The 25564-nt window shown below is 41.7% G+C and overlaps 1 protein-coding gene across 6 annotated transcripts in view; it reads left to right on the top strand.

The window, feature by feature from the left end:
* Nucleotides 1-25564, top strand: part of Ctps2 (CTP synthase 2) — a 102676-nt gene that overhangs the window by 57382 nt on the left and 19730 nt on the right. For all 6 annotated transcript variants that reach the window (XM_042680449.1, XM_042680451.1, XM_042680452.1 and 3 more), the window contains 3 exons: nucleotides 10065-10161; nucleotides 18814-18869; nucleotides 20199-20295. In XM_042680449.1, the coding sequence (XP_042536383.1) occupies nucleotides 10065-10161; nucleotides 18814-18869; nucleotides 20199-20295 (250 nt within the window). The remainder of the gene's footprint in view (nucleotides 1-10064; nucleotides 10162-18813; nucleotides 18870-20198; nucleotides 20296-25564) is intronic.

Below are 25564 nucleotides of genomic sequence, written 5' to 3'. Positions count from 1 at the left end.
ATTTTTTATTTTTTTGTTGGCCGTGGGGCTTGAACTCTGGGCCTGGGTGCTGTCCCTCAGCTCTTCAGCTCAAGGCAAGTGCTCTACCACTTGAGCCACAGTGCCACTGCCGGTTTTCTAGTGGTTTATTGGAGCTAATGATAGTCTCATGGACTTTCTTGCCTGGGCTGACTTTGAACCATGATCTTCAGATCTCAGCTTCCTGAGTATTTAGGATTACGGCGTGAGCCACCTGAAAGTTAAGCCAGGCGCTGTCCCTCAGCTCTTCAGCTCAAGGCTAGCACTCCACCAATTGAGCCACAGCGCCACTTCCAAGTTTTTCTGCTTATGTGGTGCTGAGGAATCAAACCCAGGGCCTCATGCATGCAAGGCAAGCGCTCTACCACTGAGCCACCTTCCCAGCCCAGCAATGCATTTAAATAAAGATTTTAGAAAATGTCTATTGTTTTTCCATGTTGAATTTGTTCTCATGGAATAAAGAAGGCTTTTGTGAAAATCATAACATATTTTTTCCCTTAACATCTTTTTTTTTTAAACTAAGGATTTTATTTGGAATACAGAATTGCCGCTATTTGACTAGATCTTAAAACCCTTCACTGTAATGCTTCTAAAAGTTTTTAGTGTTTGTTTTTGAAGGACTTAATCTGTTTGTTTGTTCTCTTATAAGTCTCTTTGTAATACGGCTTTTTAAAGTATAATTTTATTGTTATTATTAAGGTGATGTACAGAGAAGTTACTATTTCATAAGTCAGATAATGAGTACATTTCTTTCTCGGACAGTGTAACCCCTTTCTTTACTCTCTCCCAATTTCCCTTTCCTGCCCACAAGTTACACAGTTCATTTTTCACATAGTGTATTTTGAATAGCATGACTGACTTTATTCATGCTTCCTACCTCCCTTTCTGCAGTCCCCCTTTGTCTCCTCTAAAAAGAAAAACAGAAGCAAAATAAACACTACTGTCACTACTGCCAACAACAACAACAAAAGCCACATTTCCATTTTCTGGAATCCTTAACATCTTTTAAAAATATTTTAAACAGTGGACACTGGTTGCTTATTCCTGTAATCCTAGCTACTCCCGAAGCTGAGATCTGAGGATCGTGGTTCAAAGCCAGCCTGGGCAGGAAAGCCCATGAGACTCTTAAGCTGAAATGAAACTTGTGGCTCAAGTGGTATAGCACTAGCCTTGAGCAAAAGAAGCTCAGAGACAGTGCCCAGGCCCTGAATTCAACCCCCAGGACCTGTGCATGGGGGGGGGGGGACCCGCACGAGTGCACGGGCACACGTGTGAACACACACACACACAAATATTTTAAATCTTCATTAAAGTGGCAAGAATAGTAAAATGAACCTTTTCATTAGATTCATTGTTAGCATTTCCACATTTTTTTCTTTCTCTGGACCCATATTTTCTCCCCTAAACTATTTGGGAATAATTTGTGGATATCCACTAGCTTCTTCTAAATATGTTAGCATGTGTCTTATAAAGAAAAAGATATTCTCCTACATAACCATGGTGCTGTTACCACAGACCATATTCAAACCTCTCTGGTTGTTGAGATACCACTTTTTCTTGTCTGCTGGTCCTGGGGCTTGAACTTAGTGGCTGGGTTCTGTCCTTGAGATTTCTTTTTTGGTCCTTGAGCTTTTTTTTCTCAAGGCTAGTGTTCTACCAGCTCTACCTCCAGATTTTTTGATAGTTTTAGTGGAGAAGAGTCTCACTGACTTTCCTGCCCGGGCTGGCTTTGAACTGTGATCCTCAGCTCTCAGCCTCCTCAGGTGGCTCAGCTAGAAGCCACCTGCCTCTGAGATAGCATCTTATATCATGATGTATTCTCTCAAATGATCACTTGTGAGCTAAAGTGATGGATGCTTATTATATTTCTCATCTCTCTACTGAAGAAATGATTTGAATAACTATCTAATTTTACTATTGATATATTATATGACATGTCACATTTCCTTAACACACAGCACATATCATATGTAATATAGATGATATATATGTATAAAATACATGTACATATACATTCTAAGAAGCACTTTTGGAACAATGTTGACTACTAGTTCTCTCATTTCAAGGGGAAAAACTCTGATTAAATTCTGCTTGTCAGAACTAAGGCTTATAACAAATGCTGACAGACCTTGGAAAACAACTTGTGGGTCTTCTCTGTGTTTTGCTTGCTCATCTCCAGAGACTTCTCTCATGCCTTATTTTCCTCTTTACACACCGATTCAAAGCATGAGGGTAAACCTGCAGTCAGAAACACAAAATCCACTAATAGATATCCTCATGAAACATTAACTAAAACTATATGGAGACAAGCGATAAATGTAGGGTGTGTTCACAAGAGTGCATTTTGAAATGAAAGAAGGGAGAATAATGACAGGTACAAGGTTGGTAATGGAAAAAATGGAGAGGCAAAGGTTATTTATCACTTTGCTGTTCAATTGCTTGATCTTTGAACGGACTTAATTTTTTTCAGGAACTTATTTTTTTTCAGAATAATTTCCTGAGAACTTATTCTGAAAGTTCTGGGAACTCTAGGCTTCTATGGCTGTGTTACTCAGTGCAAAGTCAGCAGCATGGATTACTTGAAAAATTTCCCATTGGGAAGAGTGTGGTACAGTGTTAACTAATGTCCCCAGACCTTGCAAAACAAGATGGGTGTGAAATGTTGTCATATGTTCTTGTTATACAAGATCATACCCTTTATACCAAATTATAGTTAATCTCTGAAAGGGACAGCTTACCTGTCCCTTTCAACTTACCTGTCCCTTTATCTGGTCCTTACCTGGTATCTGCCCTCCATGGACCCTCAGGTAGAGTTCATTTTCTTAACTATTTCTAGCTTTTGCCTGACCCTGTGAGTCTCACTGTTCAGGCCTGCTTATGTTTGTCTTCAGGTCTGGTGTTCCCAGGGGCCTCTGGCTCATAACCCGTGCTTACTGAGGATTTTTGTTTTGTTCTTTACCAAAGGCACTGTATTACCCTAGGCACCTGACTCCCATGACTTCTTGAATTTCTTGAAGCTGCACTGCTTTGAAATGGCTGCTGTTCTTCCCTCTGGTCTATAGGTATAGCTAAGGACTGCATTAGGTTCTTATTGCTGCTATAACAAATGACCACAAACAGTGACTTGAAACAACAGAAATCTATTGTCCTTCAGTCCTGGAAGTCAGAAGTACAAAGTGGGTGGACAGGCTTCTGAAAGTTCTAGTAGAACAGTTTTTATTTTATCATCTATAGGGCACTTATTCACAGCTCCAGCCTCCATCCTCAAAGTTAACAGGGCAGCATCTTCCAATCTCTGTCTCTTACCTCTGTCTCATCATCATGGCTCCTTCTGTTTCCAACCCCTCTTCCTCTGCCTCCTTCTGTGTCTGTATGAGTGCATGTGTGTGTGCCTGCATATGTGTGTGTGTGTGTGTGTGTGTGTGCATGCACATGTGTGCCAGTCCTAAGGCTCGAACTCAGGGCCTGGGCATTGTCCCTTAGCTTTTTCACCTAAGGCTGGCACTCTATCACTTGAGGCACAGCTCCATTTTCAACTTTTTGGTGGTTAATTGGAGATAAGTGTCTTACAGACTTGCCTACTTGGGCTAACTTACAGCTATGATCCTGCAGTCTCAGCCTCCTGAGTAACTAAGATTCTAGGCATGAGCAACCAGTGCCTGGCTCCCTCCCATTTTTAAAAGTCCATGTGGTTACACAGAGGTTACCATTATAACCTAGGATAATCTTCTATTGAGAGGGTGGGTCCTTATATAGAAATACTTAAATCTTTCCCTCTGTCTTTCTTTGCCCATATGATGCCATCAGCCATGCCATGCCATAGCAGGAAGACTCCCAGGAGTCTTTATCACATCTGTGAGCCTTTGACCAAGTGAGGTTTCAAGTTCTTATGTTCCCAGGACTACGATGTGGACATCTCCTCCAAGGACTGACTGAAAATAAACAATGTATAAAAATTATTAGGCTGAATCCCTAGTACAGAAAAAAAGTCTTTAGAAATTACTTTTAAAAATGATATATCTCAGGCTGGGAAGGTGGCTCAGTGGTAGAGTGCTTGCCTTGCATGCATGAGGCCGTGGGTTCAATCCCTCAGCACCACATAAGCAAAAAGAAGAAAGCTGGAAGTGGTTCTGTGGCTCAAGTGGTAGAGTGCTAGCCTTGAGCTGAAGAGCTGAGGGACAGCATCCAGGCCCAGAATTCAGGCCCCATGAGCGGACCAAAAACAAAAAAAAAGAGATATATCTCTGACCTTCTACCCAAGTTTTTGTGAATCCATGTTTTTCAACTTTTTATGCTAAGATTTGTTGGTGGTTGTTTTGTTTTTAATGCTGGTCCTGGGAATTGAACTCAAGGCCTGGGTGCTATCCCTGAGCTCTTTTTGCTCAAGACTAATACTCTACTGCTTTTTGGTGATTATATTAGTGATCAGAATCTCATGTACTTTCCTGCCTGGGCTGGCTTCAATCCATGGTCCTCAGATCTCAGTCTCCTGAGTAGTTGGGATTACAGGCCTGAGTCACCAGTGTCTGGCTATGCTTGGTTTTTATATAGTGAACATAGCACTGGTATTAATTATGAGTATGATAGGGAGAACAACTAGATAGTACCCCTAAAGCATGGACTCTTGTGGAATGGTTTGGAGAAGGCATCTTTAGGACATTAGTCAAGAATTGAACTGTGTGGTTGGGAGGTGAGAGGAAAAGGGAGAATCCTCAAGCATTGGATACTTGTAGTTAGAATCCATGAGGAGAGCTCAATCTAGCTGTGCTCCTGCAGAAGGTAAGACCCAAATAACACCGTGGAGACTTTAATTTGATCTGCAGCGACAGAGGTTGCTAGGACAGGTAGCATTAGTAGTGTACTACTGATAGAAAGCTGGATTATACTGTATGTATAACTTGTGCATGATTTATCCCGAATTCAAATCAGAGTAGAGCTTAAAAAAATCATTGCAACAATGAGATGTACAAGACGTTAGGTTGAAAAACGAACTTTACAACTTTTGCGGTGGGAGGGGGGATAGGAGGGCAAGGATGATAAGGGGAAACAAAGTAGGAGGCAACAATGCTTGATAAGAAATGTACTCATTACCTTATTCATGTAATTGTAACCCCTCTGTACAGTATTTTCACAATAAAAAACTTATTAATTTAAAAAATCAGAGAAATCTAATGGGCCAAAGGAGAAGAACAGGGCAGGAAATCTTTGCAAAGGATCAATTTTGTAAGTCTGAGTGAACCAGTGTTAGGTGTCCAAGAGACCTGAAATGGTCTGCTGATAGGTAGACTTTCCTGTTGTCCCCAGGTGAAATAGAAATACTCAAAGGCAAGGCTGGGTCAAGTAGGCCCCAAACACACCACTATGAGGAAGTTCATTGGTGATAAGAGAATATAATTTCCTTAAACTTCGTTGTTTAAGGCACCTGGGTCACTGAGAGACTTGAACCCCTTACACTTTTATTGAGGGTTGCAGAAGACATTAGTAAAGGTTAATTAGTGCCATATTTTATCCTTTTGTGCTACTTTTACGTCTCCTAAGGCTTTATTACTTATTGATCATTTTTATTTTTCTTATGCTGTGTGGCTCAGTTCCACGGAAAGGACAGATCAAGGGATCGGATGACAGCTATCATTTCAGTCAAATTAGAGAGGCCAACGCTATTGTTTTCCAATGGAAAAAGCACTTAAGATGCAAAATCTAGGGTATACTGGAATAAAAATCTAAAGTATACTTGAGGTTTTTTGATCATGTGACAATGGTTCAATAGGCATATTTTGAAACTGTGGTGTTCTGTTTCAGGCTGTGTGTGTGTGTGTGTGTGTGTGTGTGTGTGTGTGTGTGTGTGTGTGTGTGTGTGTGTGTTGAAACTGTGGTGTTCTGTTTCAGGCTGTGTGTGTGTGTGTGTGTGTGTGTGTGTGTGTGTGTGTGTGTGTGTGTGTGTGTGTGTGTGTGTGTGTGTGTGTGTGTGTGTGTGTGTGTGTGTAAGAAGTGAATGCAAGGAACAAAGGTGTTTTGGTTTTTTCTTGTTGAATCAGTCTGCTTATAACCTGAGGGCCCATCAGCCACCATTCTTTGGAGCTGCATTGTCTGTTAACTCTGTGGGGTAGCTTTGTGCCAGTCGTGGGCAGAAAGGCAATATGTTCTCTGTTCACCTTGCTCCAGCCTTCCATTCCCAGAGTGGATTCCCCAGGCTGTACCCATCCTAGGTTGTTCTTTGTGTGGGATGGGTATGCCTGGCTGAAGCCCAGAGATCTCTCTCCATGGAACCTTCCCTGCCAGCTCTCAGTCTACTTTTCTGTTCCCTGCTTCTCTGGACATCATTTGGAGTTGATCTAATTTCCTGCTCTTTCACATGTTCTTCAACGAAATTCTCCTTCTCCACTGCTTCCTGTGGTTGCACATTTTAGTCAGGGCATCACCATGGCTCTCATACCTTGGGATTTCTTTCTGTGCTATCATTTTACAAGGTCATATTTCTTATTCCTGAACATGACATGGACAGTATGAACTAATACCCTTGTGTCAGGTCTTAATAATAGTTCACACGTGATGTCTTAAACTTGTGTTTTCATTATAATAACAATATGGACAAAGCCAACAATTCAGAAGGTCTATAATGAAAATGACAGCACTTTTCACCCCTTTCTCCACTACCTTCTCTTATTCTAGCTGTTTCTCTTGGTATTTGCCTACAGGTTTCTAAATAGTGTTACCACCATTCCTGAATTTTCAAATTTCTCCCTATGTTGAAGGAATACTTAATGGCTTGAAGCATTTAATATCCACTGAGTTCTCTTTCTCTCAATCCTTACTACCACATTTCAGCTTTGGAATTCTTTTCTTTTCTTTTTTGTTGATGGGGCTTGAACTCAGGATCTAGGTGCTGTCCCTGAGCTATTTTGCTCAAGGCTAGCCCTCTACCACTTTGAGGTACAGTGCCACTTCAGTTTTCTGGTGGGGAGATAAGAGTCTCACAGACATTCCTGCCTGGGCTGGCTTTGCACTGCAATCCTTAGGTCTCAGCCTCCTGAGTAGCTAGGATTACGGGTGTGAGCCACCAGTGCCCAGCAAGGAATTGTTTTATTTTATGGAGTATTTGTCAATTTCATTCCAAATACCCCCAAATGGCAAGTTTTCTCTGGATAATTTTACTTGTTCTCAGTGGTTCAGACTAGAATATTTCTTTCTTTTTGTTTTTTTGTGGTAGCAAGGTTTGAACCCAGCACCTTCTGCTCTCATTCAACTTGCCTGCTCATGAGCCATGCCTCCAGCTTTGCTATTTGCTGGTTATTTTGGAGATAGAGTATCATAGTTTTCTGTCTGGGCTGGCTTTGAACTGCAGGTCTCCAGATCTCATCCTGAGTAGCTAGTATTACAGCATTTGGCTCCAGACATTTCTGGAATACCAAACTTGTCAACAACAACATAGTACATTCAAAGACTCTTTATATCTGGACTCTGGTGGCTCATGCCTGTGAGCCTGGCTACTCAGGAGGCTGAGATCTGAAGATTGCAGCTAGAAGCCAGCTGGGATAAGAAACTCTGTGAGACTTTTATCTCCTGTTAACCACCAAAAAAGCTGGAAGTAGAGCTGTAGCTCAAGTGATAGAGTGCTAGCCTTGTGCCCAAAAGCACAGGGACAACGCCCAGGCTCAGTTCAAGCTCCAGGACTGGCAACAGGTAAAAAACAAAGACTGGATAGTTGGACCATCACCGTAAGAGTGGACTGACTGATGAACCATAGTATACTTTTAACAAGAAACCCAGGGAGTTTACTCTTACAATCTGCCTAGACAGTTCACATTGTTTGAACTTAATAGAAATTAAATGGAAGTTTAGGCTCTAAATACTGTTTAGGATTTCTTATGAATGTGTGGCAGGTGGTGTGACCTTATCTGTCTTTTTCCTGGAAAATATATACATAAGCAACTCAGCTTCATCAAGTGGAAACAAATGCCCTCTCTCACCTCAGTCCAGTAATACTTAATCTAGCCATAATTAGCCAACCACAGAAGATAGGAAAGAGCTAACCTGGCCAAGAGAAATTTCAAATTGAGCAGACTATCCAATGAGGGATGTTATGAAGCTTTCTTCCACCCCTACCCTCAGTGACTCTTAGAGCTTGCTTTGGGCACAGGGTTCAGATTGTTCTAAAAGTTTTAGGGCATTGATAAGATTACACATTTTTCTTTGAAATTGTTCAGCTAATTCCACTTGTCAAGGATTTGCAGTATGTGGCATTTAGCATGTCGGGTGCGGAGGAAGAAAGGAAGTTTTCTGAGAGAAGCCTCAGCAATTCCATTAGCACAGGTTGACTCACCCAACTGTAATCTGTTGTAACAACTTCAACGAAATAGATGAAACACAACTGCGAGAGCACAGTGAACAGCGCTGAGAAAAAAAGAGATGCATTTCCAGACGGAGAGAACAGATTTTAATTAAATTCACTTGTTAGTGGAGGTGTGGCTCAAGTGGTAGAGCACCAGCTTTGAACAGGAAAAACTAAGCAAGAGTGTGAGGCTCTGAGTTCAAGCCCCACTATTGGTGCATGCGCACATGTGCACAGGCGCACGCGCATACACATAAGTGCCGTCTAAAAGTCACTTGTTTCTGAATTTCTATGGTGTAACTTCAGATATAAAGCTGAAATTATTTAGTCTGAGTTCATTCATTCATTTATGTATTCATTTAGTGCATGCTCTAGCGCAGATTCATATGCCTGGGGCTGGAAATGCAATGGCCAGGAGTAGCAATCCCACTCCAGTCTTGCACAGAAGCACACATCAGGCACAAACAGAGGGAAGGCAGACATGAGGAAGAACCTTGTTCTGTGAGGTCATAGAGGACCCCATCTAGCTTATGGACTTCTTGATATTGGGTACTAGAGGTATAAATAATCTCAGGGGTTAAGAATGGTTTCAGGGCTGGGAAGGTGGCTCAGTGGTAGAGTGCTTGTCTTGCATGCATAGGCCCTGGGTTCGATTCCTTACCACCACATAAGCAGAAAAAGCCAGAAGTGGTGCTGTGGCTCAAGTAGTAGAGGCCCAGAGTTCAAGCCCCATGACCAGCTTAAAAAAAAAAAAAGAATGGTTTCATTTAGGGCAAGAGGGTCTGGTTTGTGTATATGTCTATATGTGTTCGTGTGTAAATTAACAAGACTTGACAGATCAGATATTAGGAGGGGAGAGAAATCGAGGGAGGGGGGGTGGGAGAGAGAGGGAGAGATCAAGAAGAGAGAGAGGGGGGAGACAGAGATCAAGAATGCCACTAAGGCTGGGCACTGGTGGTTAACACCTGTAAATCCTAACTACTCAGGTGGCTGAGATCTGAGGGTTGTGGTTCAAAGCTAGCCCAGGCAAGAAAGCCCAGGAGACTTATCACCAATTAACCACTAAATAGTCAGAAGTACAGCTGTGGCTTACTTAGTAGAGTGCTAAGTCTTGAGCACAAAAGGTCAGGGACAGTGGTCCCACCCTAAATTCAAGCCCTGGGATTGGCACCCACACACAAAAAGAATGTCATTTAGGTTTCTGAGGTCTGTTTTAGCACATTCTGGGGGTCAGAAGCTTAAATGGCATTTTTTAAATGAGTCATCTTTTAACAATGAAAGGGTTTTCTATAAAGAGATAGTTTAGTATACCTTTCTAGAAGCACTGACAGTTTACTTAAGGGAAGTGTTTAAGGAATTCATTGGGTATTGGGAAGAAGGTCATCACAAGAGTGGTATGAATACCAAACAGAGGACTCAGAAGTTCAGAACTTCAAAGTGTGACTATTGTTTGGAACTGATAGTTTGAGTAATGATAGAAGGGGGTCATAAAGGTGCTCCTGGTAGATTCTTATTTTAATTTTTTTTACAAGTGGTTTGAATGACAGGAAGGAAAAGGAAGCCAATAGGAGGAGCATAGGAAAAATGAACAGGATCATTGGAAGAACTGATCAGACATTCTCCTTTACAGAATCTGCTTACTCATTACTCTGAGCTTGAAATTTGGGAAGTTACATTTTTTGTGTACCATGAAAACCAAATCTGTCTTGTTTTTAAGGTGATCGATATGCCTGAACACAATCCTGGCAATTTGGGAGGAACAATGAGGCTGGGACTAAGAAGAACTGTTTTCAAAACTGAAAATTCAATATTGAGTAAGTCTCCTTAAATCATTTGTTTGAGAAGAAATTGAATGAAGCTGGCTGCCAATAGCTTACACCTGTAATCAGAGCTACTCAGGAAGCTGAGATTTGAAAATTGTGGTTTGACGCCAGCCAGGGTAGGGAAGTCTGTGAGACTTATCTTCAAATAACCAGCAAAACTCAGTAATGGAACTGTGGCTCAAGGCTCCAGCCTTGAGCAGAAAAGCCAAGTAAGAGAATGAGGCCCTAAGTTTAGGTCCTAATACCTATGTAAAAACAAAAATACACAAAAAATTCACAGCTGTAATAGAAAGTGCTTAGATATTACTTTTTAAAATTTAAATTTGATTTATAGGCCATTGTTTGCAATGTTCTATGAAAAAAAGAAAGAGAAAAGAATTCTTTACTAAAACTGAATCCTTTGCACTGGAAGCAAAGCCTAGAGGTATTGTTAGACACAATTGCTAGGCTACCAGAGTGATTCTAATTTTTATATTCAAGGACAGGTCCTGTTTTTTTTTCTTAGTCACCTGTTAGCCCCTTCAGGGTCATGAAAATGGAATTTACTTTTCTGACGTGGAAACTATAGGTATAAATTGATTTGGATAAAACACTGGTAGTCTTCATTTGCTTTGCTTAGAAAAAATGTCTCCCCAGAGGCTCTCTCCTGTGTTTGGTTTGTATGTGGGTCATCTTCATCTGCAAAAGCTTTAAAAAAGGAGACTTTAAATAAAAGGACCAATGATCGTGTGTTTGCAATTATCTTCAAACAGGTTAAAGAAAATTTAATAATCCTTAAGGCTGGAAGCATAGCTGAGGCGCTAGAGCTCTTGCCCAGCAATCTTGAGGCCCTAGGATCTATTCCCAGTACAGAAAAAAATTAGAAATTATGTTTGAAAATAGATATTACTGACCCTAAGTTTGTCTAAGTTTGTGTATCTATGTCTTTTGTTAACTTCTTGTGCTTAGTTTTTATTTAGTCTTTTTTTTTATTATTGTGAAAATACCGTACAGAGAGGTTACAATTACATGGGCAAGATAATGAGTACATTTCTTTTTTTTTTTTTTTTTGGTCGGTTGTGGGGCCTGAAATCAGGACCTAGGTTCTGTCCCTCAGCTCTTTAGCTCAAGGCGAGCGCTCTACCACTTGAGCCACAGTGCCACTTCCAGCTTTTTTCTGCTTATGTGGTGCTGAGGAATCGAACCCAGGGCCTCATGCATACGAGGCAAACACTGTGCCACTGAGCCAACTTCTCAGCCCCAATGAGTACATTTCTTATCAAGCATTGTTGCCTCCTCCTTTGTTTCCCCTTCCCATCCCTTCCCATCTCCCCCCGTGCCCCACTCTACCTTCCCTCACCCCCCCAACCGGCCAAAGTTGTAAAGTTCATTTTTTGACATAATGACTTGTACATTTCATTGTTGCAATGAGTCCACCTGTATTATTATTTAAATGATTTGTTTTTTCCCTTCCCCTCCACAAATTATACCAACATCAAATACAGTGAAAGCAGGGGTTATACCGTGGGGGAGGGACATACAAAGCAACAAAGAAATCATCTTATAAAAATGTTAGAAACAATCATAAGAAAGAAAAAAAAAACATTTGAATACTTATCTTGGGGTTCATTTCACCTAACATCAACTTATCTGACCTTTTCTGCTTGTCTCAGATATATACTAGTTATTGCAAATAAGGGAAACCATGGGACCTATGTTTCTTTGGGCCTGGCTTACTTCACTTAATATAATTTTTTCCAAGCCTTTCCATTTCCTAACAAATGGGGCAGTGTCATTCTTTCTGATGGAGGCATAGAATTCCATTGTGTATATATACCACATTTTCTTAATCCATTCATCCACTGAGGGGCATCTGGGTTGGTTCCATATCTTAGCTATGGTAAATAATGCTGCAATAAACATAGTTGTGCTGGTAGCTTTAGTATGGTCTTGTTTGTGATTATTTGGGTAAACGCCCAAAAGTGGGATTGCTGGGTCATAGGGGAGCTCTATGTGGAGTCTTTTGAGGAACCTCTATACTACTTTCCAAAGTGGTTGAACAAGTTTACACTCCCACCAACAATGCAGTAAGGTTCCCTTCTGTCTACATCCCCTCCAGCATCTATTGTTATTAGAGTTCTTGATTATAGCCATTCTAACTGGGGTGAGGTGGTATCTCAGTGTTGTTTTGATTTGCATTTCTTTTACAGCTAGAGAGGTTGAGTATTTCTTCATGTATGATCAGGGACAGCACCCATGCTCTGAGTTCAAGCCCCACATCTGAATAAAAGTTGATGTATAGAGGGGTTATAGTCAAGTAAGTGGTACATTTCCTTTTGAACAATGTCACCCCTTCCCCTGTTCTTTCCCAGTTTTTCCCTTGGCATATATATACATGCATGCACACACACACACACACACACACACACACACACACACACACTTTCCAGATTGTCCCTTGGCATATATACTTAATTAATTTCCCGTTGATAAACATTTCAGTTCAGTTCTGACATTTTATTAGGAAAATGCTGATTTAAATATCTAGACATAGGCTTTTGTTCCTTCAAAAGTTTCCATAGGATAGATTTCCAGGAATTGAATTATTATGTCAAAGGTTATGATCTCTTTTATGACTGCTAATTTGGCCAGGTTGTCTGAAAGAAAGGAGGAGCTAATTTGTAATGACGTTAGCTATTTTTCTATTAGTATTTGTATTCTGTTAGCAAGAACAAAATGAGCCCTTTATTATTGTGTTTCTGTGTGTGTGTGTGTGTGTGTGTGTGTGTGTGTGTGTGTGTGTGTGTGTGTGTGTGTGTGCAGTCTCTGAGCTTTCATACTCACTCATGGCTAGCGCTCTGCCACTGGAGCTACAACTCCTCTTCTGGCTTTTTGGTGGTTAATTGGGGATAAAACTCTCATGAACTTTTCTGCCTGGGCTGGCTTCAAACCACGATCCTCAGATCTCAGCCTCCTAAGTAGCTATGAATAAAAGCATGGACTACCAGTGCCTGTCTATTATGGTGTTTGTTTTTATTGCTATAAAATGTAATGTCAATCCCTCCAAACATTGGTTTGTTTGTGTGTAGACTGCCTACATTTCAGGTCTTCATTAGCAATGAAACATGGGGAAGAAGAGATCTGCCTGTCCCAAATCTATTACCTAATAAATAATCTAACTTGGGAGTCAGGATATTTCTCTCATAAAGGCCAGATAGTAGACATACAGTCTTAGAACTGTTGCAGTGTTGAAAATAGCCATCTGCCAATGTGAGGGAATGAACATGATTGTGTTCCAATCAAACTTTATTTTTAATTTTAATTAATTAATTTTACTTTATTATTTTTTGTGCCATTACTCATGCTTGAGCTCACAGTTTTGTGTTCTCCCTCAGCTTTTTCACTCAAGGCTGGCAATCTACCACTTGAACCATACCACTAGTTCCAGCTTTTTGCTGGTTAATTGGGGAAAGAGTCTCTTAGATTTGTCTGCTGGGCTGGCTTGGAACTGATATCCTCAGATCTCAGTGGCAAGAGCCACTGGTACGTAGCCCAGTCAAACTTTATGATGGGCACTTATAAAGTTTAATGTTGTATAATCTTCTGTCATTTGAAATGTTTATATTCATTTGAAATTAAAAAAAAATTCCTAGTTTGAGGGCCAAACAAAAATAGGGCCTCAAAACCTAAAATGGAAACTGGGCGTGGCTTGAGGTTAAGAAGCAATGTTTGTGTGGAGGGGGTGTTGAAAGAAGTCTTCATTTGCATTTATGAAAATAGAATCATGAAGCCTTTTAAAAAGCACTTAATAAAATGGAGAGAGGAAGGAATATAAGGAAGAGTAAGAGAGGGGTGAATTTAATCAGAGTACATTATTTGTGTGTATGGTCATATCACAATGAAACACTTTCATAAAATTAATATATGCTAATAAAAAGAAGAAAACAAAACAAAAGCTCAACACTCAAAGGCTCCCTATTTAGTCATGGAATGGGTTATCGCTGACTCCTGGCCTTATAAGAACCAGAACGAGGCAGAGGCAGTGAGAGTATTGCTGTTTTAGGGAGTGGGAAGAAAACATCTCCTCCCTTGACTGTTTTTTTGGGACTAGTTTGTATTTAGGCTCTCAAGCTTGTAGGCCTTAAAGTGCTGTACTACTGAGCTACATCTCTAGCCCTTTTTCACACTAGCCATTTTTGAAATTGGGTCTTGCTTCGTGCCCAGGCATGTACCTGGATCACAATTCACCTATTGTAGTCTTCCCCTTGTAGCTGGGACGACTGACAGACAGACAGACACAGAGAGGACTCAAAGGGCTTGGAGGCTATCCCATGAGCACAGTCCTGGGCTAAGGTGTTGTGGGGTTGCTAAAAATGACCTTTACTGGTATCCAATCTAGGTAAAGATAGAATGCATTAGAAGGAATTAGGAACTGCTGCTCAGGAAGCTGAGGTCTGAAGATTGAGGCTCGAAGCCAGACTGGGCAGTAAAGTCCATGAGACTCTTATTTCCAATAAACTACCAAAATAGTTGAAAATGGCACTGTGGCTTACTTTAGCCTTGAGCAAATAAGCTCAGAGACAGCACTAAGGTCCTGAGTTCAAGCCCAAGGATTAGCAAAAAGAAAGAAATTAGGAACCAGTGATTTGTATGGCTGTAGATGGTGATTTCCTGATAAGGTGATATCCTGAGAAGATGCTCATCTTCCTCAGTGCAAAAAAACATGGGAACATTGACACAGGCTCATGACAGCTACCCAGGAGACCGAGGAAAGCCCCTGAATGTGATGGGGGCAGGAGTGTAACATGACTTTAGGTGAAGCTGCCTGAACAAGATAGGTGGAACTTAAATGCTGTGAGAAAAGACTCCATTCTTTTTAGAACCTTCTCTGTATTTTCTCATTAAGGAGAAGAAGTTTACTAAAATGGTTGTGTCTGCATTATTGTAAGAGAAAAAAGGGCCGAGTTCTGAAAGAACAGAGGCAAGAGGCCAATTACAAAGATAGTGAATGAGTCCCAGTGTTAAGAGTCTTGGTAAACTTCATAGCGTTGCAAATGCAAAGTGGTTAAAGCTAAGATTTGAGAGAACCAAAAGAAATGGAGCTATGACTGAATCCTTTTTTATTTTCAGGGGGTAAAAAAATGCTTTAGCTTTCCTTCATCTTATCTAAGCACTGATACTGAAAAACAGCTTCTAGTTTCTAATGTAATTAGATTATTAGGAAGTTTTAGAAAGCACACTAAAAGGAAACTTTGGCTGGATTAATGAGGTGATTTATGGAAGAGTTTTAAAGTCCATGCTATTAGACACTGACTGGGAGTGTGGTAGCATCTGTGACAGCTTTCCAGTAGTCACACCTTCCCCACACAGACCTCAAATTCATGCAGTATGGGGGTGGGGGGCTTCCTTTGCTTCTTTTTGTCCTTTTCTGTGAAGCCATTCCCTGAAGTGTCTTTGTTAATATGGTGGCTGCTAAGTATGGGATATAGCTCCTTTAAGTCCCAGCAGGTTGGATGATATTTATGTCTCCCCTTACCAGACCAGCACTGACATAACCACCTCACCAATGACTTGTAGCACAGTGGCTCTGAGCCCACTCCAGGCCCCCACTACTCACCAGCAGCCCCTTGGGCTGTGCCTCTCTGGCATGAGTGGTGTGTGTCTGCTTACTCTCACTACACCTTAGTTTCCATGGCTGAAGCATGAGAATAAGAAGAGTGCCAGGTCAGGTGCTGGTGGCTCAAACCTGTAATCCTAGCTACTCAGGAGGCTGAGATCTGAGGATACTGTTCAAAGTCAGCCCAGAGAGCAAAGTCACCCTGAGACTCTTATTTCCAATGAACAACAAGAAAACCGAAAGTGATGCTGTGGCTCAAGTGGTAGAGTGCTTGCCTTGAGCTGAATTGCTGAGGGACAGCGCCCAGGCCCAGAGTTCAAGCCCTACGACCCACAAAGAAAAAAAAAAAAAAAGAAAGTGCCTATCTACTGTCTCCATCATGAAGGGAAGAATCCTCATACTGTCTGGCACAGAGAAAGCACTGCTCTGGTGTGGCTGCTGGGATGGTCAGTGTCACAGGCTTATTGGATTGACCTGTGATCCTTTCACAGCTCAGGGCAAATGTCTAGTTTGTGACCTGGAATTAAGAATGAAGGTTAGGGGCTGGGAAGGTGGCTCAGTGGTAGAGCTCTTGCCTTGCATGCATGAGGCCCTAAGTTCGATTCCTCAGCACCACATAAGCAAAAAGCAAAAAGCTGGAAGTGGCACTGTGGCTCAAGTGGCAGAGTGCTAGCCTTGAGCTGAAGAGCTGAGGGACAGCGCCCAGGCCCAGAGTTCAGGCCCCATGACCAGACACCCCCCCACCCCCCCCACCCCAACCCCTCCCCCCCCCCCCCCCCCCCCCGCTAAAAAAAAAAGAATGAAGGTTACTGCTGGGTGCTAGTAGCTCACACCTGTAATCCTATTTATGTCAGAGGCTGATATTTTGAGGAATGAGGTTCAAGGCAAGCCTGGAGAGAAAAGTTAACTAAATTCCATCTCTAAAATCACCAGCAAAAATCAGGGCTGGAGGTATGGCTCATGTGGTAGAGCACCAGCCTAGCAAGTTAGAGGCTTTGAGTTCAAATTCCAGTATGGCCAAAAAAATGAGGCTAGTCAGACTAGGTATGTACCCTAATGGTAGAATATTTGCCTCTCAGGCACAAGAACCAAAATGGGCAGCTTGAGGAGAGAGGAGTGTTGGTGTTGTGGGATAGTCCCTGGCCTCCTCCCACAGTGCGGTTCTGTAACCTACTTGGTCCTTGGTCCAGCCTGTTTGATCACATGCTCCAATGGGACCATTCTTCAGAGGAATTTGATGATGGGCTCTATCCCCCTGACCCTGTAGTCATTGGCCTTCCTACTGATTTCCATGTCCATTGACAAATAGGTCATGTTCAAGGTACTACAGCTCAGGGCTCCACACTTGGTTCTCAGCCACACACTCTTGGTTCAGAAGAGGCAATATAGAGATATGATTATGTAATCAGTCCATCAGTCTTTTTTTTTTTGTTAGTTGTGGGACTTGAACTCTAGACCTCGGCACTGTCCCTCAGCTCTTCAGCTCAAGGCTAGTGCTCTACCACTTGAGCCACAGCACCACTTCCAGCCTTTTCTGTTTATGTGGTGCTGAGGAATTGAACCCAGGGCCTCATGCATGCAAGGCAAGCACTCTACCACTGAGCTACCTTCCCAGCCCAGTGTTCTATTCTTGATGTTCAGCTTGTTTTTATCTGTTTTCTATTAAATATTGCAGCACTACATATGTCTTTGTGGTCAAATCATTGCCCTCTTTTCTATTTTCTAGGATCAATTCTTAGAAGTTAATTTTATGGTGATGGCAATCAGGCCTCTGATCCCACGCACACTAGGCCAGTTCTCTATCATTGAGCTACACCTCTATCCCAGAAGTCGAGTTTTATATTTTTCAGAAAAACACAATTTTGTTATTTTTAAGGTATTGTACAGAGGGGTTACCATTTCATAAATCAAGTAGTAAGTACATTTCTTTTTTGGGGAGACAGTATTATCCCTTCCTTCTCTTACCCCCAGTTTCCCCCTCCTACCTTTGCCTACAAGTTGCATAGTTCATTTTCCACATAGTGTATGCTGAGTACTGTGCCTACATTTGTTAGTCCAGAATGAGCCTATTTTTAAGGTAGTATATAAACTAATATGTCAAGTGATATGTGAAAACACAGAGGTGGCTGGTGTCGTGGAAAAAGTGTTGTGGTCCATATGAGGAAGCCTGGGCCTCAGAATGACCTATGTGCTTTGGGCAAGTCTTTTGCTTTCTTTCTTATTTTTCTTTTTTTTTTTTTAATTGTGAAAATACTGTACAGAGGGGTTACAATTACATGGGCAAGATAATGAGTACATTTCTTATCAAGCATTGTAGCCTCCTCCTTTGTTTCCCCTTCCCATCCTCCCCCCATCCCCCCCCCACCCCTCCCCCCCCACCAAAGTTGTAAAGTTCATTTTCGACATAACGACTCGTATGTCTCATTGTTGCAATGGGTCCACCTGTATCCCTATTTAAACGATTTGTTTTTCCCTTTCCCTCCACAAATTATACCAACATCAAATACAGTGAAAACAGGGGTTATACCGTGGGGGAGGGACATATACAAAGCAACAAAGAAATAATCTTATAAATGTGTTAGAAACAATTGCATGAAAGAATAAAACATTTGAATACATATCTTAGGGTTCATTTCCCTAACATCACCTTATCTGACCTTTTCTGCTTCACTCAGACTTATACTAGTTATTGCAAATAAGGTTATTAGACAAAGTATGGTGTGAGTCCATATAGAAGCAAGGGGGTGGGCAATATTACCTGGTCTTTCACTCCTGTAGATAGATGTTTGAAAGGATGGCAGATTTTCTGGATCCCTTAATGAATATTTTCCTATGCAATGATGATGGCTTAGTTGAGAATTGCTTCAAGATTTTGAAGAAGTTACCACCATATTCTTCTAGAAGAGAAGAGAAATTAGATTGCTACTCAATGTGTAGTCATTTGTAGGCTTGTGGTAGGCAGAGATCTCAGAGGTTTATCTACATATGTGCCAATGGATGTGGCCTAAAGGCAGTTATTGCAGAATTAATCTCTTGTGTCTTTTCAGGGAAACTTTATGATGATGTTCCTTTTATAGAAGAAAGACACAGACATCGATATGAGGTATGCTTTTCTTTGTCTGCAATTTGATCTTTTCCTTTTTTTTTTCTTTTTTGCCAGTCCTGGGGTTTGAACTTAGGGTCTGGGCACTGTCCCTGAGCTTCTTTTGCTCAAGGCTATCACTCTACCTCTTGAACCACAGAGCCACGTCTGACTTTTTCTGTTTATGTGGTGCTGAGGAATCGAACCCAGGGCTTCATGCATGCTAGGCAAGCACTCTACCACTAAGCCACATTCCCAGCCCCTGAGGTATGCTTTTCATGATGAATTACTGCCCATATTTTGAATATTTAGTGTGGAGAGCCCTGTGATTAAAAGCAAACTCTTCGGAAAATGTGTCCAGCTTAGTAGTATCCCTAGGGCACTACATTTCCTAGAGGGTACATTTCCACAGCCTCTGTGCCTTTTTCTGTGTGTCTGCTTTGGCTTCTGTGTAGTCTACTTGATGGCTGCGAGAAGGCTATAAGCAACATGTATGGAATTTTTCTTCAGTCTGATTAGGTCAACTTAGGTACCTATCAACCTATGAATTGGTAACCAGTGCTGAACATTGGTGATCTTAAATCTAGATTCTTGTAACATTCATCTATCTGTAGGGATGTGCTTATCATATTTGGTTCAACTGATTGGGATCTACTTCATAAATGGGACAAGATAAGTGTCCCTAGGCCCATACCTGTAATCCTAGTTACTCTGGAGGCTGAGATGTGCGGATCACAATTAGAAGCCAGTGCAGATAGGAACGTGTGAGAATCTTATCTCCAATTAATCACCAGAAAACTGGAAGTGGAGCTATGGCTCAAAATGGTAGAGCACCAGCTTTGAGCAAAAGGGCTCAGAGACAGCCCCACCAAGTTCAAGTTCAAGCCCCAGGACCAAAAACAACAACAACAAAAAACCAAAACCCAAAACAAAATATTTTCCTAGTTCAAGGGAAAGAAGAATTTTAGTTATTCATGAAATTTCTAATTTGGAGAGGGGGAGATAGTTAAATACACACAGCTCAAGGAAGATACTAGTATAGAGTTGGCTACAACTAGCCAATCTTAAGGTTCTGAGACAGAATGTCTGGGTCTTATGTTTTGATTCTTATCTTTGGGAAGTAGAACTTTGTACACCTAGATTAAGGTGATTTGATTAAACAGTATGTCCCAGGTTTGTCCTGAGCTTAAAATTAGACATTGAGTGTTGAACACAGAAATTAAGTTCTCATTAGAAGATCAATGAGGTGGAAAGTCTGCCCAGCTTATGCAGGCCCTTTTCATTAACTATGTCTGCATTGCAGTGTGGCTCAAAGACTTAATTTCTTGGCTTACTGTCTTCCATTTCCAGGTGAATCCTAATTTCATCAACCAGTTTGAGCAGAAAGACCTACGTTTTGTAGGTCAGGATGTTGATGGGAAGAGGATGGAAATCATTGAACTGGAAAGTAAGTGGGCACTTTGCTTTTGTAAAGTTTCATGGTGAAGTAACATCTTTTTTGTCAACCATAGACTACTTTGAAATCTAGTTTGTTATTTTTTGTTCTCCTCTCTTTTGAAATAAGCATGCAACTACAAAGTACATGAAAAATAAATTGCTTGCCTGATGCTGCTCATCCTAGCTACTCAGGAGGCTTATATCTGAGGATCACAGTTGAAAGCTATACCAGGCAGGAAAGTTTATGAGACTCCAAGTAAACACCAGAAAGCCAGATGTGGAGCTGTGGCAAGTGGTAGAGCACTCAGGCCCTGAATTCTTGCCTCAGGACTGGCACAAAAAAATACCTTGCTGCTGGGTGCTGGGTGCCTATAATCCAACCTACTCAAGAGGCTGAGGTCTGAGGATCATGGTTTGAAGCCAGCCTGGAAGGAAAAGTCTTTAAAACTTTTAATCTCTAACCATCAAAAAAGACAGAAGTGGAGGGGTGGCTCAAGCAGTAGAGTACTAGCTTTGAGGGAAAAAGCTAAGGGACAGTACCCAGTTCCTGAGTTCAAGCTCTACTACTGGCATGCGTGTATAGATAGACACACACATACACAAAAAAATACATTGATTGTAATCCTTAATATTTTGGAGCTTATTAGTTTAAATGCACCACAAAAAGATGAGTCTTTTCAAGTCTATCAATTCTATGGCTTCTTGGCCATTTCCCTTCCTGTATTGTGGGGTTTCTCCTGTGTGCTAGCCTCAGGGTTAGACTCTGAAAAAGCAGGCAGCTCACCATTCAGTGCCCCTCTGCTTACTCTCCTCCTTTGAGGAAGTAATGACCAATTGCCCACCTCACTATGTAACCACTGTTGCTGTTCATTACACGAGAAACCTGGCTCCTCTCTGGCCTTTCTCTATTGCTTGTGCTCGAAGGTCAAGCTCCAGCCTGTCGTTGAACTTCTGAACACTAATCGCTGCACTCAGAGTTCTTTTTAAGACTAAACATCACACAAACAAAAAGAATTGGACTTTTGTATGGAAGAGCACGGAAGAAGTTGTTTATGGCTGGACCGGAACTCTCCTGAGAGCACAGGCACAAAGCACACAGTTTGTTATTGATGAGCCAGAAGGCAATGTTCTTTTCATTCAGATCTGCACGAACATGATAAGCCTGCAGTCACACCTGATCTCAGCTCTTTGTCTTCACATTCTTTGCTTGGAGGTTAGCAAACTACTACCAGTGGGCCAGATCCGGCCTTCTGTTTTTCTGTTTTTGTGTAGCTGATGAATGAAGACTTTAATTTTTTTAAACAATGTTTATTTTTCTTTTTTGTACAGGTCCTGAGGCTTGAACTCAGGGCCTGGGCACTGTCCCTGAGGGTTTTTTTTTTTTTTTTTTTTTTTTTTTTTTTTGCTCAAGTCTAGTGCTTTACCACTTGAGCCATAGTTCCATTTCTGGCTTTTTGGTGATTCATTGGAGATAAGAGTCTCACAGACATTCTTGCCTGGTCTGGCTGAACTGTAATCCTCAGCCTCCTGAATAGCTAGGTTTACAGGTATGAACCACCAGCACCTAGCAAAATCTGCCTGGAATGTAACAGAGTTCATGCATGTCTCACACCCAGAAAGGAAGGGGAAGGTCAGAGTGATTAACTTCCTTCTGAGGCCCTCCTGATCTCTTTAGAGGAAAGAACTTTGGGACAGGCTTTTCTGACCCGTGACAATAGTCACACTCCCTGATAATGTATTCTCTATAGCTGATTTTGATCCTACAATGGAAGTGAAAGAGATCTTATGGCCCACAGAGCCTACAGTTTGTATTATTTGGCTTTTTACCAGTTATATTTGTAAGCTTGGTCTAGACCCACACATATGCACTTCATTGAACAAACTTGAATGGAACTTTTTCAGGTTTCTTCTTGATTTGTTAGTCTCTCTGAATGTTCTCTTGGCACTTTCTTGTCAATTTATCTAAAACTAGATTTTCATACTCTCTACGCTCTTCCTTCTGACCATGTTAAGATATCATCAATCTCTGTATCCAGGGTCTCTTACCCTTACTAAGCATTGATCAGTTTTTGAGGTGGTGCTGTCCTGTGTACAATGTGGTGTTCTTTATATTCCAGTTGCAGACAGAGCATCCCTCTGTCATTTAGTTGTGACATTTCAAAACATTTCTAGATCATCCCATGTCCCTGAGGAGTGCATTTGACCCCCTGTTCAATAACCATTCTTCTGGGCTGGGAATGTGGCTTAGTGGTAGAGTGCTTGCCTAGCCATACATGAAACCATGGGTTCAATTTCTCAGTACTCAAGTAGTAGAGTGCTAGCCTTGAGCAAAGGAAGCTCAGGGCCAGTGCCCAGACCCTGAGTTCAAGCCCCAGACCTGGCAAAAAACAAAACAAAACTTTCTCCTAGACTAGCAGACTTTACATTGGATCATTAAGCTCTTTTTCTCCTTTACATGTCCACCTGTAATCAGTCATCAAGTTTTATAAAGTCTGTCTAGAAAGAAAGACAGTGTTTGAGATTGCATTGCCACCTTGGTCACCATAGCCCCTGTGCATGGTGACTTCAACTCAGACTCATCTTCAGGTTCCTTTTGCATGGAAGCAGTGTCCTTTTTCAGCACCTCCTAAGGAGGATAGCGCCCTGACTGTGCAGTGCATGTCACTCAGATTTGTTGGTGAAACTACTGTCATTATTCAGTGTGACAGTGTATAAGGGATACTCTGATAATGGAATCATGATGTACTAGAATCAGTTTTTCAATGTTTTGCTTTAAATCTCAAGCTCTTTTTTCTAAACCTGTCTGTTTTCATCTTTTTTTTTTCCGGTCGTGGGGCCTGAACTCTGGGCCTGGGCACTGTCCTTCAGCTCTTCAGCTCAAGGCTAGCGCTCTACCACTTGAGCCACAGTGCCACTTCCGGCTTTTTTCTTTTTGCTTATGTGGTGCTGAGGAATCGAACTCAGGGCCTCAGGGATGCAAGGCAAGCGCTCTACCACTGAGCTACCTTCCCAGCCCTGTCTGTTTTCATCTTAGCCCTAATTCTCTACTTCAAATGCCTTTTTGTGTGTGTGTGTAGCTACTAGGGCTTGAATTTGGGGCCTAGAGTGCTTTCCCTGAGCTTTGTTGCTCAAGGCTAATGCTCTACTACTTGAGCCACAACACCACTTTCAACATTTTGGTGGTTATTTGGAGATAAGAATCTCATCGAGTTTCTTGCCTTGAACCGGGATCCTGAGATGGCAGTCTCCTAAATAGCTAGGATTACAGGTATGAGCCACTGGTTCCTGGCTCAAATGACTTTTTGTTTTGTTTTGCTGGTCCTGGGGCTTGAACTCAGTGCACTGTCCTTGAGTCTCTTTGTGCTCAAGGCCACAGCACCACTTCTGGCCTGAGTAGTTTATTTGAGATCAGAGTTTCATAGACTTTTTTGCCTGGTCTGGCTTCAAACTGTGATCCTCAGACCTCAGCCTCCTGAATAGCTTGGATTACAGGCATGAGCCACCAGTGTCTGGCCCAAATTCCTTTTTTGCCCATTTTCTTTTTGGTTACTAATATGATTGAGTACTCTAGGAATCCCAAGAAGAAAGGAGAACTGATATCAGAGAATTGATGTAAGAGAAGTCTCGTTTGAACAAACTAGCATTTTACTGGGACCCTGAAATTGGGAAATCAAGCCAGTTATTGTGCATTCACTAGATGCTAGTCCCTAGAACCTTTCTAGGGACTCCACACATGCCCTTGTGTGACTTATACACAGGATGGACACTATTTCTCTTTACAGAGAACCCTGGGGTGCAGTGAGGTTAGGTGACATGTTCAGGGCCATCTAGTTAGGTGCTAGAGGAGAGGGGACTGGAACAAACTCAGGCTCACCACCTCCAGTGACTGCTATTTTTCTTCTTCTTGTCATTTGACACTCTGCCTAAGATTGTCTACCCCTGCCTGGAGTTTTGGATTAGAATAGTGATGATGTATTTCTGATGAAAGTGTTTATGTAGAATTTAAGTATGGATCACTGATGTTCCAACCTCTTAAGTCTTTCTAGCACATGAAAGGGCAGGGAATTTCCTTTTTTCTTTGCTATTGCTACTACTACTACTACTATTATTAAATAGTTGGACAAAGAGGTCCAGGTTATAAGTACATTGTTTTTTAGTCAGTGTCAACCCTTCCGTCATTCACCCCCATTTCCCCATCCCATCTCTCAAGTTCCATGGTTCCATTTTTACATAATGTACCTAGGCCATAATGACTATATTTGTTTAACCTTTCCCCCTCCTCCTTGCCCATTTTTGCTTCTTGGCAATTGTTTTGATTAAATAGTACTTCAGTTGTTCAGAGGTGTTACACCTTTGAACTCCTCCCCTTAGTATAGCCTCCTTTAATTTCTATGCATAGGTATAGACCCCTGTGTATGTTACATGCATGTTTGTAGGCAGGGAATTTCTTAAGAAAAAAATGATTTGTATGGTGCTGGGAAGGTGGCTCAGTGGTAGCGCGCTTGCCTTGCATGCATGAGGCCCTGAGTTCAATTCCTCAGCACCACATAAGCAGGGAAAAAAAAAAAGCTGGAAGTGGCACTGTGGCTCAAGTGGTAGAGTGCTAGCCTTGAGCTGAAGAGCTGAGGGACAGCGCCCAGGCCCAGAGTTCAGGCCCACGACCGGACCCCCCCCCAAAAAAAAGAAGAAAAAAAAAAAGAAAAAAATGATTTGTTTACTTTGTTCTAGTATGTGTTCTCTTGGAATTCTTCTGTTTCTCCTCATTGTCAGCAAATCCTGAGAAGCTTCTTTTTCTTTTTTCTTTTTTTTTTGGTCAATTGTAGGGCTTGAACTCTGGGCCTTGATGCTGTCCTTGCACTCTTCAGCTCAAGGCTAGTGGTCTGCCACTTTGAGCCACAGCACCACTTCCGTTTTCTGGTGGTTAATTGGAGATAAGAGTCTCACGGACTTTCCTGCCCAGGCTGGCTTTGAACCTCGATCCTCCAGGTCTCAGCCTCCTGAGTAGCTAGGATTACAGTTGTGAGCCAAAGGCGCCAAGCTTGAGAAGCTTCTTTTTCATTTTATCACAAAGATTTAGCTTCTCACTGATGCGTTCAGATTTCATGTGAGTTGGACAGGAAATGAGGGCCTCTGTAAAACCTTCCAACCTTTCAAAGCTGACTGCAAGGGAATTCATTTTATGAAGGGAAATTCCCCCAGAAAATTTTGGTCTTGAGTACCACTAGGAAGCATAGTGTGAATCTCTAATAGTTTCTGAAGGACCCGAAGAAAAACACAAA

The sequence above is a fragment of the Dipodomys spectabilis genome, unplaced genomic scaffold (assembly GCF_019054845.1).
Source record: "Dipodomys spectabilis isolate Male_0828 unplaced genomic scaffold, ASM1905484v1 ptg000061l, whole genome shotgun sequence".
NCBI lineage: Eukaryota > Metazoa > Chordata > Mammalia > Rodentia > Heteromyidae > Dipodomys > Dipodomys spectabilis.
The sequence above is the reverse complement of the archived record's forward strand: the minus strand, read 5'-3'. Positions and strand labels throughout refer to the sequence as shown.